The sequence below is a fragment of the Colletotrichum jinshuiense genome, chromosome 1, assembly GCF_051148585.1.
Source record: "Colletotrichum jinshuiense chromosome 1, complete sequence".
Taxonomy (NCBI): domain Eukaryota; kingdom Fungi; phylum Ascomycota; class Sordariomycetes; order Glomerellales; family Glomerellaceae; genus Colletotrichum; species Colletotrichum jinshuiense.
Window position 1 is genome coordinate 1352841 of NC_139302.1, and position 15622 is coordinate 1368462.

General features: G+C 57.2%; 5 protein-coding genes across 5 annotated transcripts; 1 reads left to right on the forward strand and 4 right to left on the reverse strand.

Annotated features, from left to right (window-relative positions):
- Positions 1-346: 346 nt before the first annotated feature.
- Positions 347-7164, reverse strand: EsH8_I_000362 (DNA polymerase epsilon catalytic subunit; the record flags this gene model as incomplete). The annotated part of the gene is made up of 3 exons (XM_083267775.1): positions 347-6291; positions 6346-6488; positions 6551-7164. 3 exons carry the CDS (start codon positions 7162-7164, stop codon positions 347-349), a joined length of 6702 nt encoding a protein of 2233 aa, XP_083118213.1.
- A 655-nt stretch (positions 7165-7819) lies between these two features.
- EsH8_I_000363 (COX20 family protein) lies at positions 7820-8537 on the forward strand (the record flags this gene model as incomplete). The annotated part of the gene is made up of 2 exons (XM_083267776.1): positions 7820-8183; positions 8299-8537. 2 exons carry the CDS (start codon positions 7820-7822, stop codon positions 8535-8537), a joined length of 603 nt encoding a protein of 200 aa, XP_083118214.1.
- A 420-nt stretch (positions 8538-8957) lies between these two features.
- Positions 8958-9902, reverse strand: EsH8_I_000364 (uncharacterized protein; the record flags this gene model as incomplete). Its single annotated transcript, XM_083267777.1, has 1 exon — positions 8958-9902. The coding sequence occupies one exon, from the start codon at positions 9900-9902 to the stop codon at positions 8958-8960; it is 945 nt and encodes a 314-aa protein (XP_083118215.1).
- A 1031-nt stretch (positions 9903-10933) lies between these two features.
- Positions 10934-11959, reverse strand: EsH8_I_000365 (galactose mutarotase-like domain-containing protein; the record flags this gene model as incomplete). Its single annotated transcript, XM_083267778.1, has 1 exon — positions 10934-11959. One exon carries the CDS (start codon positions 11957-11959, stop codon positions 10934-10936), a length of 1026 nt encoding a protein of 341 aa, XP_083118216.1.
- A 770-nt stretch (positions 11960-12729) lies between these two features.
- On the reverse strand, positions 12730-14101 carry EsH8_I_000366 (uncharacterized protein; the record flags this gene model as incomplete). Its single annotated transcript, XM_083267779.1, has 2 exons — positions 12730-13839; positions 13910-14101. The coding sequence occupies 2 exons, from the start codon at positions 14099-14101 to the stop codon at positions 12730-12732; spliced, it is 1302 nt and encodes a 433-aa protein (XP_083118217.1).
- Positions 14102-15622: the final 1521 nt, after the last annotated feature.

Consider the following 15622-nt stretch of genomic DNA (forward strand, 5'->3'; position numbering starts at 1 on the left):
GCCACAAAGACTGTAGATTTAAAAACCCGAAGGCCTTGTCCCACCGATTCTCTTCGCAAGAAGGCACAAGATGACGGCTGAAGTGCACTGTGGCGGGGAGCGGGCCGTCGTCAACGGCAATCTCCTAACTCTGACGGAGCATTCAAAGCGGCAATGAGTGAAACGTTTGGTTTGAGATTATGCTGTCGTACTCCGGGACACTCCCGTCCTAGCCGCTCGTGAATTCCGCAAAGGCACATGCCTGACCGCAATGATATCAATCCTTTCGTTCAAAACCCCAGCCTCCAAAACGCCGCTGATGTACATCTCATAGCATCCCTATGCGCCGTGGTCATGCCCAATTCCTTCACAACCCCTTTTTCAACCCTTCAGTAACCTCCATCAACATCTTCAGCCCGTAAAACTTGGCCACGTTCCAATACACTCCCAGCCTCCTCACAAGCTCCCCCCTCTTGACACTCTCAACCCACTCTCCACTACAAGTGCAATGCTCCATAAACTCGTTAAGCCTCAGGGCGCCGCACTTGCCGCACTTCAAATCTTGCGTGGTCCACTCCACCACAAAGGCCTCAACGTTTGCGAGCAGCATCTCTTCGATAGCGTTGCGGTCATATTCAGCCTCGCAGAATGTACACCTCCATGGCCTTGTCTCCGGCCCTAGCCTCTTGCCGTCCGGACCAATCTCCGGCAGAAGATCCTCATCACGGCAGAAGTCTAGATCGCGCGCCATGGTGCAGCTATCGCAACTCAGCTGGATCAGCTTGAGGCTCTCGCTCGGGTTCTGGAACGCGCCATCCTTGCTAAACTCCCGCACATCGAACATTGCAAGCAGCTCCTTTCGCAGCAGGCGGGCCTCGAGGGTGATGTTCTTGTCCAGGGAGAGGACCTGCATCAGCGCCTTGACGAGCTCGAGCACGGCGTTCCGCGACGAGAGGTGGGCGAGATGCGAACCGGGGAGCTGGGGGAAGGAATAATCCTCGGCCAGCTCCGGGTGGAGAAGCTCGCGCTTCTGCAGGTTGATGAGGTTGGCAATTTCCTTCTTGAGGGGCTTTTCAAAGACCTTGCCGAGTATGATTTGCCCCTCGGCGCCGTCGGCGAGAGACTTCTGCGGAAGCTGGGTGAGGCGCGGCGTTGACGAAAAGTCTCCGTTTTGAGGCCGCTTTAGGTTATGCATGAGTTGGATAAACTCAATGACCCAGTCCTGGAACGTCGACTGCAAACGGACAGGCAGGAATGTGGCCATCTGCCAGTGCATGACAGTGTCGAGAGACTGCTGATCCGCTTCGACGACCTCCTGGCAGGCTTTGCCGCCGTAGTTGAACTCGTCGTACCACACCAGGTAGTCCCAGTATTCCTTTATCTCTAGGTCTATGAAGTGGAAGAGGGGCTTGCTCTTGATCGACTTGATGATGTATTGGCTGTAGGCGTAGGCGGTACCCACCTCGGCCTTGGTCGTCTGCAGCAGCAGACGGTTCGAGTTGGCGAAGATGACCTGCGACCCGACGCGGCGGAAATCGGCCATGAGCTGCTGGAAGGCCTTGCGGGACATCATCTGCACGTAGTAATGCAAAGCACGGTCGTATAGGAAGGAGTCGGGGCTCTCGACCCAGCGGACGAGGTGCTGCACCATGACGTCGGCCATGGTGTTGCCTTTGCACGCCTCTTGCCACCAACTCTTCACCATCTCCCGGAGAACCAACACGCCGGCGTTGGCGAAGGTGCCCTCTGATGAGATAATGTCTTCGCCGGCCGCGCTTCCGTCCCCGGCAGGGTTGAACGAGATCGAGTCCGCCCCCTCCAACTCGTTGATCAAAGAAGAGGTCAGGATGGTGTTGATTGCCAGGTTCCTGACTTCTAAATCAATGCAGACCGATGAGAAAGTGCCGGGGTTGTTGACTGCGGGCGTCTGGACAGTTTGGAGAGGGCCGGTGATGTCGTCTTTCTCGTGGCCGGCGTGGTCAGGCCGAGGGCTCGCGGACCACCAGAGCACGACATTGTTGTTCTGCAACCTTCTGGCGTATGCGATATCGATGAGGAAACGCGGGTCTTCTCGCTCCAGGTTACAAAGAGGAACATCGCCGTACCGCGCGAGGGAGGTCAGGTGCAGAATCCAGGAGCCAAGGCCGAGATAGTGACCGACTAGGCGCCTGGCGACGACTGCTTGCCAGCCAAGCGGCGGGAGGGAGCTGTCCGCGGGGTCGTACTTGAGCGGCAGCACAGGGAACTCGCCGAGGATGGGGACGTCGTTGATGAGCATGTTGCGCTGGGACGACTGGATGACCATCATAAGCGGCCGCAACTCGTCCTTCCTCATCTTCTTGACGACGTCGCTGAGTTCCAAATGGGCCTTCCTCCGCGTCGTCACCTGCGTGATTTTGAAATTGAGCTTCTCTTGATACCGGAAGCAGTCCTGCCAGTTGGTGCCTTCCGCCTCTTCTCCCCGCCGGCTGAGCAGCTCAGTGTAGATCTTCGAGATGTTGGGGAGGTCCTGTCCCGAGTCTCTGCCCTTTTGTAGAATGATGATGTGAGCCTCGTCTCGCAAGGTAGAGAAGACTGCAAAAATTTGCTTGTCACCTGCGGTGACGTGGGAGATGTATATATACGCCAATGGTGACGTGTCGAGGTACGTCCTCGGCTTCAAGGGACGCTTGAGACCGGTCAGGTCGAATCCCTGCTCCAGACCCTTTCCAAGCACTGCGTGTTGCTCTTCGTCAATGGTGCAGAGATTGCCCAGCTGGAGGACGGCTCGAATGTTCAGCGGCAGGTGCTTCTCGTACACGCCCTCGACGCTGGGGTGGTTGAACAACAGCGAGAATTTGTCGGCCTCGTTGAAGTAGACGTCCTCGGGAACAGTGAGTTTGAAGAGATGGACCGACGAATGCCCGTTCGGAAGCGTGTGGTTGACCTGCTCGACCTCGCAGCCTGGGATGTCAACATCCGGCATTTCTCCGCTCTTCAAGTTCAAAAACACCTGCCGCAGCACCTTGACCTTGATCGAGTGAATCTTCGCATCGATCAGAACATGTGCGTTGACGATGCCCGGAGTCTCCGTTCCCTTGAGATGCAGCAGCTGCCACGTGTTCATAAAGGTCATGTGCGCCTGCTTCATGAACGTGTTTTGGATGTTGTTCTGCATGTTGCCGCGTCGGTCTCCGAAGAGTTGTCGTCGTCGGGTGCGCGCTTGTTTCTGAATCTTCCACTTCTGCTTCTGGTACTGCAGGAAGCCAACATAGTCCTCCGAGGGCGACGGCATGACCTTGGGCAGCGCCGCAAAAGGATCCGCGTTCTCTGCAGGCTCGGGAGACTTTCTCTTCTGGGCGGTAGGAGCAGCGACCTGAGAGGAGGCCACCACAGAGGCCACCGGCTTTGGCTTGAGCAGCTGGCTGCCGAAATCCTCCATGTCGTTCAGAGATCGACCGTTGAGGTTGGTGATGTCCTCCAGGGGCCCCTTGGGAAACAGGTCCGTGAGCTTCTTCTGCTTCATCTTGTCGTCCTTGATGTTGATCCTGCGCTGGAGCCAGTCGGGGTGGGCAACGCGAGGGACGGGGTTCCGCACCTTTTGGAGCGCGGCCGGGATGGTGATGAGCTTCTGGATGACAGATCCCAGACGCTCCAGGTAATAGTCCCAGTCCAGGAGAGCTCTAGGGTCGGTATCGGCCGGCTCTTCCTTCAGCCACTTCTTGAGGTAGAAGCGCTTCGTGGTCTCCTCAGCGGAAAAGATGGCGACCGGCACGGCTCTCTCGGTGACGGGTGCGTTCTTTGGCCTGGCGCAGATGATGAACTTGCAGTTCAAGCCCTTGTCCTTGACCATCTGCTCGCCCAGGAAATCCGCCAGACGCTTCGCCGTGGTGATGGAGGTCGACTTCTGTGTGCCATACTCCTCGAGGGTCTTGGACATGCTTCTGTTTTCGGAAATGAGCTCCATCAGCTCCTCGTCGGCCAGCGTCGAGCCTTTGCTGTGCAAGACGTCCAGCCACTGGTTTGCGACCTTTGCAACGGCAGTGTAGCACTCCGCCAGGGTGGTTCCCTCCAGGAAGAACTTGAAAATCTGCTGCTGGAAGATCTTGATGAGCTTCAGCTCTCCTCGGCGCTTCACCTCGAAACCCTTCAGCTCTGCCAGACTGCCGTCGTCGTTGAAAACGGCATAACGCTTCTTCAAGTTTTTGTCCTCCTCCTTGGAAGTGGGCAGGACCATGGCCTTGTAGGGGCCGTCAACTTCGAAGAAGATGGAGTTGTCACTGTGGGTCTCGTACTTGAACGTCTTGGGGTCCGTAAGCGTCTGGTATTGGTGGTTCGTGAATTTGTCGTGGACCAGGTGATTCAACATGACACAGGGGTACGAGATGGTGACCTTCTTGCCGTTCTTGGTCTTGAAGGTGAAGTTTTCCGGGAATGTCGCCGGAAGCATGCACCAGATACCATCGGTGTCCAGCTCCAGAGGGCGGCCGAGGCGCTCGACGAGTGATCTGGCCAGCTGGATAATCGTCGCTCCAGTCAAGCACGTCACGCCGGCCATCTCCATGGAGTACCACCGGGATCCCTTTCTCATGACGTAGCCGTAGAACGAGTTCAGAATGACCTTGTGGGCCAGCTGCAGCGAGTCGAACAGAATAATCATCTTCTTCGCCGCGTCGACGTCCGTTGGCGACGCGCCGGCTGACTTGAGGGCCTCCGTCTTGCCCTTCCAGACCTTGGCCTTGCCCTTGTAATCGTACCGACGATCACGGAAGTCTCGGACGGTGTTGATATAGAAGGGGTTCTCCCGCTGGCAGATAATGGCCTCCTTGACTGTCGTCGTCGAGTCGTGGATTTTGTGGTAGACCTTTTGCGAAAAGATCTGCAGCCGCTTTCTCAGCAGAGCCGTCTGTTCGTCCGGAGACAGGTCCTGGAACGTCCGCATCGGCGAGTTGGGCCATTTTCCTGGGAACTTCTCGTTCTCCAGGGCATTCCTGATCATGTTGTACTCGTCGCGTTTCGCCGGGAGGTACTCTCCTCTCCAGGCCCAGGGCATCCGCCTGTCGCAGGTCTTCCCCGGCCGGTTGAAGTCGCAGGCGGCGCAGTCCGATTCCTGGATCATCGAGTCCGGCTGCAGTCGATTCGTGGTCATGATGTTAGGGTACATGGACGCAACGTCAAGATGGTAGATCAGGGGCCGCTCGCTCCGGTTGGGCGTCTCTTTGAGGGCGCGCAGCCGCGCCGCGATTTGCGCCTTGACCTCCTCGTAGTTCTCGATGTCTTCCATTGACTTCTTCTCTTCCACCGTGATGCTGAAGGTCAGCGCGGCGTCCAAGTCCCTCAACAACTCGTCCACCGCGCCCGGGTCGACGGCAAAGTTGACAGGAATATCTGCGCGGAAGACGCCGGCTTCGATACTCTCGACGTGGCCACCAACATAGGTCTCCGAGTCGAGCAAGTGTCCGTCGTAGAACGCTTCCCTGGGCGACACGTGCTTATTGGGCAAGACGATTTCCTGCTGGTACGCCTGGACCATCAACAGCATCTCGCAAAGGGTACCGGTACCTTTCCGTAACGTGTCGTCACCGCCTAACGGCAAGATCGTGCACAGCGAGAAGACGAAGGGATGGACGTATTTCATGTAGAGGTAGTACGTCGCCACGGCGTCGGAGACTGAGTACTCGGCGAGGGTCTGGGGACGTTCAGCGGCGTACGGTGTCATCAGCTCCGGGTCGAGCTCGTCGGGGTCGTATCCAAGCTTGGCAACCGTGACGGCCTTCAAGCCTCGCGAGCCCTGGGGCAGATACGAGTCACGGTTCACCCAGTGGAAGCAGTCCATGTGCACGCTGTAGTTGCACTTGTACAGGTCCTCGCTGTCCTTCTTCCAACCAATCTCTTGGTACATGTCGATGCCGTTGACACTAGCTCGGGTCTCGACGAATGGCCAATCGAAAAAGTCACCGTTGTAAGTCGCGATGACCGTGGGCCGCGCCTCCTTGATGTGCAGGAAGAACCTCTCGAGGACGGCCTTCTCGTCCGGCTCATTGAAGATCATAAAGGGGCCGGGGTATTCCGGCTTGGGCGTGTAGTCGAAGTCCGCAATGTCTTCCGAAACGATTTCTCTGTTCGTGATGAGGAAGCCCTGCCCGTCGATCATGTACGAAATCATCATGACCTGGTCGATGGCGGCGTCGGGGAACTTCAGGGGCAGCTTCGTCGTCTCGATATCGTAGGCCATGACCACCGGGTCCGCCATGGCCAACCGCTCCTCGTTGATTGTGATTTTTGTGACGCCGTGCTTTACGTCGATGAAGTACCACTTGCCCACCCGGATATCTGCAAGCTGGTCAGCTGAGGGGTCGTGTCGGTGATTTCCTGCGCCAGACCTACCCATATCTATCATTACTCTTACATGGTACGGAACGTCGTACTCTCTAATATCGACAATGAAGTCGCTGGCGTCGGCAAAAGAAGCATTAGCTCGTCTATCGTCATCTCGTGAGTCGTCAAAAAGGTCAAAGTCGCCGTTCATCCTGCAAGCAGTTAGCCAGGCCGCCCACCCCCAAGTCGGGTCGCCGGGTCGTCGCAGACTCACGTCGAAACCTCGGCATATGCGTCCAACGCATCCACGTTTTTCCTGTTCTTCGCCGCAATGGGCATGATATCCCTCCTCGCCACCATCAAGTCGTTGACGTTGGCGAACCTCAGTTCCAGAAACGTCCGGCGGTATCCCAGCAGGTGATTCGGCATCTTGAGGTCCTCCTTCTCGACCCTCTTGATCGTCTTGACGACGCCGTCGCCGGGGACGCGCTTGAGCCACTCCTCGACCTCGCTCTCGCGGCCCTTCTTGACGGCAATCAGGAAATATGGCTCGTACTCGACCGTCGCCTTGAAATGCGACCCGTCGTCCTCGATGAAGTAGCAGTCCAGCGCCGCTCTCCCGCCCGGTATCCGATCGTCCTCGACAGACGTCGGCTGCACGTTGACCAGCCATCCCTCTTTGCGCTTGCCGCCCTCGTAGCGCGCGAAGCCCATGTTCTCGTCAATGGTGTGCGCCAGCCGCGTGCGCTCCCATTTCTCGTCGGCAGATGTCGCCTCGGCGCGGTTCGAGGCGGCGAAGGTGCGTGTCGTGCGGCCGGGGCCATGGTACGCCTGTTTACCGCCGCGGCGGTAGCCCTTTTGCGGGCGCCGCAGGCTGGTGTTGGGCATGTTTTGTGTGTTGTGCGTGTTTTGTTTGCGGGGCAGGAAAGTCGAGCCTTTTCTGCCAAGGGTGGATGCCAAAGGCAGATCTCCGTCGAGTGACTCTAGGGTAAGGAGACTCTCGAGGGAATCAAAGGTCTCTAGGAAACCATGAGGCGGAGGGGGAGGGACGCCTGGATTCACAACGGGGGGTGGGTGAAAGCCGGCTTTGGTGGGTATCAAGAAGTTTTGTTAGAAAAGAGAAGTTTTGACTGACAGAACAGAGCAGAGAGGGTATCCGTACTCCGTATTGTCGACCAGGAATTGGACGAGTGGGAGAGTGGGATTTGTCACTTTGGGTCAAAGGCATGGGCTTTGGGTAGTCCAGTCCAATCTTTACACTAGATTCGCGGGTCTGCAACCAGGGGGGTAGGCGGCCCAGCAAGGAAAAGACGCGTCCCAGCGCGACTTTACGCGCCAAATGCAAAAAAAGGGGGCCCACATCAATTAACGACACCCGGGTCCAGCGTAGGTTCGTGCACGGGCCAGGCCCGGCCCAGCAACGGATTTCGGTGGACGTCATCTCAGGCCACGGCAGATTTTTGAGACGCAGAGCTCCGGGTATGATTCGAGTCGCCTTGGAGGGAATCATATAAATGCGCCCAACCGCCGTTCACAAATAGCAATGGCGCAGGATTCCCCAGACAACACGACCGTGCCCCGCAAGGAGGGCCAAAAGGTGTGGCTTTGGTCCCGGTCCGCCAATGGACATGTCGGAGAAGGAGCGCCAGGTTCGGAATCGTCTTCATCATCGCCGGACCAGACGAACGGCCCCAACCCGCCGAAGCTGAACCCGACCGAATTCCAGTCCAACTTCCCGCCTCAGGAGGGCGCGGCTGCCCCGGGCTTCCCGTCCATCACCGAGGCCGTCAAGACGATCAAGTCCGATGACTTTCTCTCCGTCACGCAGACGCCGTGTGCGCGAAACGGCTTTCTTACGGGCATTGCCAGCGGTGCGGGCATCGGAGGGTTGAGATATGTCATGAGAGGTAGGTGCATGTGATTTTTCTTAAGGGTGTTTTATTTTATTTTTTTACTTTGCGTTCACTCATACTTTGGTGACGCCTCGCCTACGAACCCCTGAGCTCACACCGAGACCTCTAGGTTCGCCCATCAAGGCGGCAAACTGGGCCGTAGGCAGCTTCCTGGTGGGCTGCGCCGGATCATATGAGTACTGCCAATGGCAGCGGCGACAGGAGCGCATCAAGATGAAGAGGACGGTCGAGGTCTACCAGGAGACCATGGCCGACAAGCGACGTCGCGAACTGGAGCAGCTGAAGCAGCAGCGCGAGAAGAAGCAGGCGGAGGAGGCGGCCAAGAAGGCCTGGTACAAGTTCTGGTAAAGCTGTCAAACCCAGAAGAGGATGTTTGCATCCGTGTATGAATATCTTTCCTTTCACAAGCATCCGATGCATTGGACACGATGCGTGAGGGAAACTGTATCATCTCATCCATTCCAGTTTGGGGTATAAAAGAAAGACTATTTGAGTCATCCGCCCTGACTCCATTGCCTGCCGTCTCCTTGATAGTTCTGCTGCGTGAAAAACAAAACGCCATGCTCGCCCTTGTCCAATGGCCAAGATGGCATCCAGAAGAATTCAATCATATGTGCATGAAGCTATGCGTCGGCCCCTGCAATTGCCCAAAACGCCAACCAAAAACCTTCCATGTCCATCCTTTGGTCATGCCATACGTGAAAAGGCGCACATGAAAAACCCATTGAATCCTGTTGCAAAACTCCGACCCAGGCCGTCACGTCGTCCTCATCCATTTGTCACAACCGTGTTGGGTTCTGACTCTGTAAACCGGACCTTTCGCACACCGCCGCCACCAGACGCCTTTGAATCCAACTTGTTGTTCAATCCCGCGCCGCTGCCCCGTCTGCGCTGGTTTCGCCGAGCCCTGGCCTCGCTCTCCTCCCGCTTCTTGTACTCGGCCAGCTGCAGCCGGCGCTTCTGCGTGCGCGCATACGCCATCGCGGCTGTCGGCATGAATCCGACGCCATTGATCCCCGTTCCGTCGTCATCTTCGTCCTCTGGGTCGTAAATCGTAATCTCCTCCTCCTTCCAGGTCAGCGCGGCCCTGACCGGGTCCACGATCTCCATCGCTTCTCCTTCGTTTTGTGTTTCGGCGGCCTTGCCCTTACGACCCTTGAGCGGCGGGGTGCCGACGCGTCTTCGTCCTCTAGACTTGTGATCTTGCAGCCGGTCGATCGAAGGGTGCGACCGTTGTGGCCCAGCGGTGGCGGTTGTGGTAGCAGCGGTGGTGGGCTGGTAGGTATTTTCGGCAGCCGCATCGGGGTCAGCCACGATTATTTTCGGGGCGGGGATTGGGTCGCTCTTGACCTCGGGGTCAGGGATGACGACCGGTGCTGCGGCGTCGGCGTCCGTCATATCAAGCTCTGGGATCTTTGCTCTCTTCCGGCTTGCAAACAATTCATCGTTGTAGTCATCCTGCTCGTCGCGTGTTGGGTCGTATGGACCCTCCCTGCCCTGTTGCTGGGCTACCCCGCCCCCACCACCCAGCGCCAAACCACGGAACTTGTGAACTACCCTGCTTTGCGGGCTCGCGCTCCCGTCCTCGTCGCTCTTAGCCTCGGGGAGCTGGAAGGAGAATTTCGAGGTGGTGGATATCGGGGCCAGCGAGGGTCCCTCTTCGTCCCGCTTGCGCTTTGGTGTTGCCGTCGGGGTCGGGAAGGGCTCGGCCATGATGTTGTAGGATGCCGCCCTCGGCGGTGATGGGGGGCTTGATTCAAAGCAAATGCCCAACTCGGTCGGGGTTTTTGGTAAGATTGGTCTGATGACGCAAGGCAGCGGCGGTCCTGTCGATATTCAGGCTCCAGGAAAATGACCTGTTTATAGTAGACGTTTGATATTGTGAGTCGGTCTCGTCCGGTGAAGGGGGAGGCTTAGTGGGAGGCTCCAGGTTGGTCAAGTGATTGAATGAACGGCCTTTGGTCCGGCAGTTACACTTCGGGTAGGCCACTTCCTTCCTCGAGTGCAGAAGCCACCGGAGTCCCTGCGCTAAGCGTTGCGTCGATGCGCTGCGATAAGCCAAAAGAAACGCTAAGATAAAGCTAGAGTCTGCGCATCGGTGGAACTCGTCGTCTCATCTTTCGACCTCAGCTTCATCATCGGATTAGTCAAGTCGGCTGCGTTCCCCGACACACAGACACGCACGCCTGACATGGGGCACCAGACGATTGACTCAAGGTTCAGGTTGCGTTTATTCTACAAATAATCACGATTTCGCCAGAGTGACGAGGCAAACGGGGAAACTCAACCATATTATAGCAGTATCTAGCATAGTCTATCAGCAGAAAATATGATTGATCCCCGCTGGCACGGTTCCCAACAGCATTCTTGCCAGTGTTCCGCTACTACTATGATATCATGGGTAAGTATAATATCCCTATTAGGTAATGTGGGAACATGACACGTCCGAACAGTGACTCTCAACGGTTGGAGTTGTGCGCAAGGTTCATCAAAACCTCAAAGTACCGCTGCTGAGATGATCGTGGTAGCACGACGACATCTACCTGGCAGGGGGGTTCTTACTTTGGCCTGGCACCATAGTAAAGCATCGTATGGTTTTTCCAGGGCATTATATGAAGACTGCCTTTTTTTTTATACATATGATGGACATTTATTCCTATCGCTGATATCACTAACAAGTATTTTTCCCATTTCCCGTCGTGCAAATAATCCCAACACCAGCCGCGCACATCCTCGTTATTCCCTTAGTCGCTCCAGGCCTTGTACACAATACGGGTGCCATAAGTCTCCCCCTTCTTCAACAGCATCTGGCTCTTCCACTCGGGCACGTTGATGGCATTGACCCAGCGGCTGGGCTCAACGCAGAACCCGCTGCGCTTGCCCCGGGCCGGCGCGCCCTCCACGGCGGGGACATCGATGCCCTCGCCCGTGTAAAACTGGAACGCGGGCTCCGTGCTCAGCACCTCGAGGTTGACGCCGTTCTTGGGGTGCTTCGCGTGGACGTGCAGCTTCAGCGCCTCCTTGCGGGTGTCGATGGCCACCGAGTCGGGCTTGTCGTTGACGATGAAGCAGTCGTCGACACTGGGGCCGTCGACGCCCAGCTCAAACGGCTTGCCGCCCTCGATGCCGGGGAAGGGGACAGGGCCACCCGTGGGGATGCCGACGGAGTCGCGGGGCAGGTGTGCGTTCGTGGCCAGGGTCGCGATGGTGCCGGCGAAGGTCTCGTCGCCGGTGAGGTTGAAGTAGGAGTGGTTCGTCATGTTGATGGCCGTCTCCTCGGCGCCGTCGACCAGCTGGGCCTCGTACTCCATTCCCAGAACCGACACCTCCTTGCCGTCAACGCTCTGCGTTCCGGCCGTGTAGATGACCTTGACCTGGACGGTGCCGGGGAACCCCTCGTCGCCGTCCTCGCTGGTGAGCGAGAACTCGACGCTCTCGCCGCCCTGGAGGCCCTCGACGCCGGGGATCTCGCGCACGCCCACGGGCTTGGGGCCATCCCAGACGCGCTTGCTCCAGGGCTTGAGGCCGCCGTGCAGGTTGTTGGGTCCGTCGTTCGCGGCGAGCTTGTACGTCTGTCCTCCGTTCAGCGACTTGAGCTGCGCCTGCTCCAGGCGGTTCGCGACTCGGCCGACGGTAACGCCAAAGTACGGCGAGTTGTGCTTCTCGTACAGCTCCTGGCTCGGGAAGCCCTGGACGATGTTGACGCCCTTGACCTTGAAGGACTGGAGGATGGCGCCCAAGGGCAGGAACTCGAAGGGGGCGTCGGCCATTGTGAAAGATGCGAGGTTGTGGGTGGGTATTGGCTCTGTAAAAGGTCCTCGAGGCGTTTGATCACGGATTCACGGACTGAGATTACGACGATGCAGAACTGGAATCACACAACGCAGTGGAGGGAGTGTGCCCTTTAAGTGTCACGGCTTCATTGGATGATATGGAGAAACGTGCAATTCAGGCTATTCTAACCCGTGTTTGCGCTTGTTTGCCGGTGCAGTGGGGGGTTGGGCGAGGGTGGAGGGGGAAACAGCTGGAGTGAAATGACGGCGTCTGCGGGGCAGTCGCTCGCGGCGGGGTAAATTGGAGACTGAGAGCTGCGGAACACGGAGCCCAGGAATCCACGCTTCCCCTCTTTGGCAGCTTCTGACACTGCTCACACCGTCTCGAGCGGCGATGCCGTCGTCTTACTGGCGCGTTTAAAGACGAGCAGCTAGCCATGTGTCTCCAGCTTTGGAGAAGACGGATCCAAGTCTTGAGAGGTCCGCTTGAGGTGAGGAGAGATGCTAGGCCAGGTCCTTGCGCAAGCGATTGATTAGTTGCTCGGACGTGTCGAGCCAGCGGAAACCCACTGCGGTCCAAAAACGAGAGAGAAAAAAGTACATTATTGTCTGTCATTGTCAAGTCTCGTGGCCCCGTCGTTTCGGCCGACATTCCGCGATAACGCCAGAAATCATACCCGCCGTGGTATACAATACAACCTGCAACATGTGCAATCAGCCAATCGATGCTCCGCATACATTGATAATATCCCCCAATGTCAACACACTCAGTCCGAATCCGAGTCGTCGTCTCCAAGGAATGCCAGGTCTGCTCGTGCCTTGCCCCGTGCACGCGACGAGATGACGGCCTCCTCTTCGTCATCATCTTCGTCTTCTTCGCCGCGGTCATCTTCTGCGGCGGCATCTTTGACAATCTTTTTTGATGGTGGCGATTGTGCGCGCGCCTTGCTCCTAGATGACCGGCCTCCCGCGCCCCAGTTCGCATTCATCTCCTTGACTGCCTCCAAATCCGCTTCAAGCTCTCTGCGCTCCTTGATCTCCTTTGCTTTGGCTTCCGAAAAGCGGCCGTCCATGCCGATATCCTTCAACATGCCTCGGAGATGCTTAATCTTGGCTTTGGTATTGTCCCCGTATTGCTTCAGTTCGAAGCCCCAGATCTTGCGGATGCCACACTTGACTAGGTGAGACTGTAGCTTCTTAACCTCAGCGTCGTCGGGACTCTCCGCGGCCGCGGGTGCCTTCTTCTGCTTCGGGGCCTTGTCGCTACTCGCAGCCCCCTTCTTCCTGCGCTTCGGCTTGGGTGGCTCGTCTATCACGTCAGATAGCTCGCTTGTCGTGTCGTCAGGCACCACCGGCTCCTCCGTCTTCTTCTCGCTGTCGACTTCGGGTTGCTTCTCGGCCGGCTCGTCGTCTCCCTTTGCATCCACGGAAAGCTTTTTCTCGTTCCCGGGCACCTTGGACTTCTCTGCTTGTGGCTCCTCCTTCGCGGTCTCAACCTTCTCGTCCTCGCTGTCAGGCGGCGAACTCAAATCATCCGAGCCGCTGTCTTCGACCTTGCTTGCGCTTCTGTTTTGAGCTTTGGAGGGTTTGGGTTCGACGGGACTCGGGTCGTCGTCAGAGTCGATCACGGGACTGTCCTTCTTCTTTCGCGCCGCTGCCTTCTTCTTTGGCTTGGGCCCGGGCTTGGGTTTTTCGTTCTCCGAGGCGCTTTCCTCTGGCTCCTCGTCATTGGTTACAGATGCACGCTTTCTCCGTTTCGGTGGCGGCGAGGCCTCGGTGGACTGGCGCTTGCCAATTTTCTTTGGTTTCGCGTCTGTCTCGTCTTTCGCTGGAGAAGAATCTGCTTCTTGTGTCGCATTGCCCTCCATGAGATCGGTCTAAGTCGTGGTCAGTTGGGCGGGGTCCAATAGAGACGACGCGCGTGCCGGGGTTGGGTGGTGTAATTACAGCGAGCTCCTTGATCAGCTTTTTGCTCTTGTCCTTCCATTTGCCCGACGAGAAGAACCCATCCTCCAGTTCAAGCTCTGATTCAACGCGCTTCCGAATGAAGTTCACGGTAAGGTCATCCTTGTTGGATTTGAAGACGCCATGAACCGCCTCCAGAAGCGCCGCCTGGATCTTCTTGTCCGACGGGGCCATGTCTTGCACGGATTGGCAGGGGTGGATTGACGAGGTTGGTCAGCGTGCGGCCAGTTGCGACACCTGCGCCTGAGCTTTAGTAAACGACGCGGCGTCGAATTGACGCGATTGATGGGAGCTCGAGGGCTCTGTCGGATTGAAGGCGCGTCGAAGGGCGATGGTTGAAGCGCAAACAAAGCCAGGGCGGGCACGGGCAGATCGAGCGCGACCAGGGGGAGCTGCTGCGACTGGCTCGGCCGGGGTGGGGCGGAAGCCATTCGACGTCAACGTTGGGCCTGGCCCGAGCTTTCGACTCTGGAAGCCGGGAGAGAACTGGCGGCTGCCAACGTCGGAGGGTTGAAGATACTCGCCATGGATAAAAAGGGGATCAGAAGTAGTGCCCGGCATCATGAATAACGTATCAAGAAGTTTAGATGTTACAAGAACGGTTTGAGGGGTGCCTCACGCAGTTGAAGGAAGAATGAAGGCGATATTGGCAGTATCAAGCCACAAAAGATGAATGATGCACCTTCATCAACCAAGGCAAGCATAAGAGAAAGGGCTGCTTGTGTTGTAACGCGGTGGGTTATGACTGAATACATGAGCTTCCGGAGGAAGAATCGGGGCAGTGTACACCGCACCGCCACCGCGGATGCCTTCTCCACGATTATGGTCTATTCAAATCGGAAATGCCTTGACACATCGGACAGAGATGACCTGAGCCAGAATCCAATCGGCCGGGTACTAACGCGGCCTCGCTATGTACCTGGTAACTTGCGAGCGTAAGGACGTTTTGGTCCGGGGAGTTATGGGGCCGTCGATGTCAGTGTGCGGTAGCCAAACGGGTACCTTGTGGGTTGGATGATTGGGCTGGAGCGTTCTTTGAGCCTCTGACGTATCTCATTGGCGGGGTGCAGTGGTTGGAGGCGTTGGAGCTCAATCAAAGGTTCAAAGTCTCCCGGGGCAGCACGGCAAAGAAAGAAAGGGAGCTTGCTAGTGCGGCATTGTCCGTTTCCTTGGATATATGTCTCCGAGGTGAATGACGGAGCGCTTGCGTCGTCCAACAGGGCATTGCTCACTCGTCAAACATGAGGCTCCATTATGTCTGGAGATCCATGTGTTCTGGCATAAGCGTGGAAAGGTCTTTGGCAAGCAAAAGTCCATGCAAGGCACTCGATTCCAGAGAGGGGAGAGGCGCGCAGGAGACACGATAGCAAGTGGGAAGGGAAGGCCCAGGTGTGTGTGCGGAAGCGCGCAGAGTCATTCTCGGGAAGGCCTCCGGAGCCTCTTCTTACAGAGGTACACCACGAGCTGGGCTCTGTGCTGCAGGGATGGATGGGAATCTGCAAACGATGCGCCATCATCCTTGCGTCGGCCGGTGGAGCAGTGATCCGGGCTGGGCTGTGGTCGTTGATGCTGCTGGCTGCCCGAGTGGGTGGCAGGAAAAATTCAAGAGGCATCGTGAACATTCTGTGCTCCATGACCGATGCTGTGCCCACCCATCGGCGCCGGGCACCCCACTTCCTGGCGGGTGGTATCGAG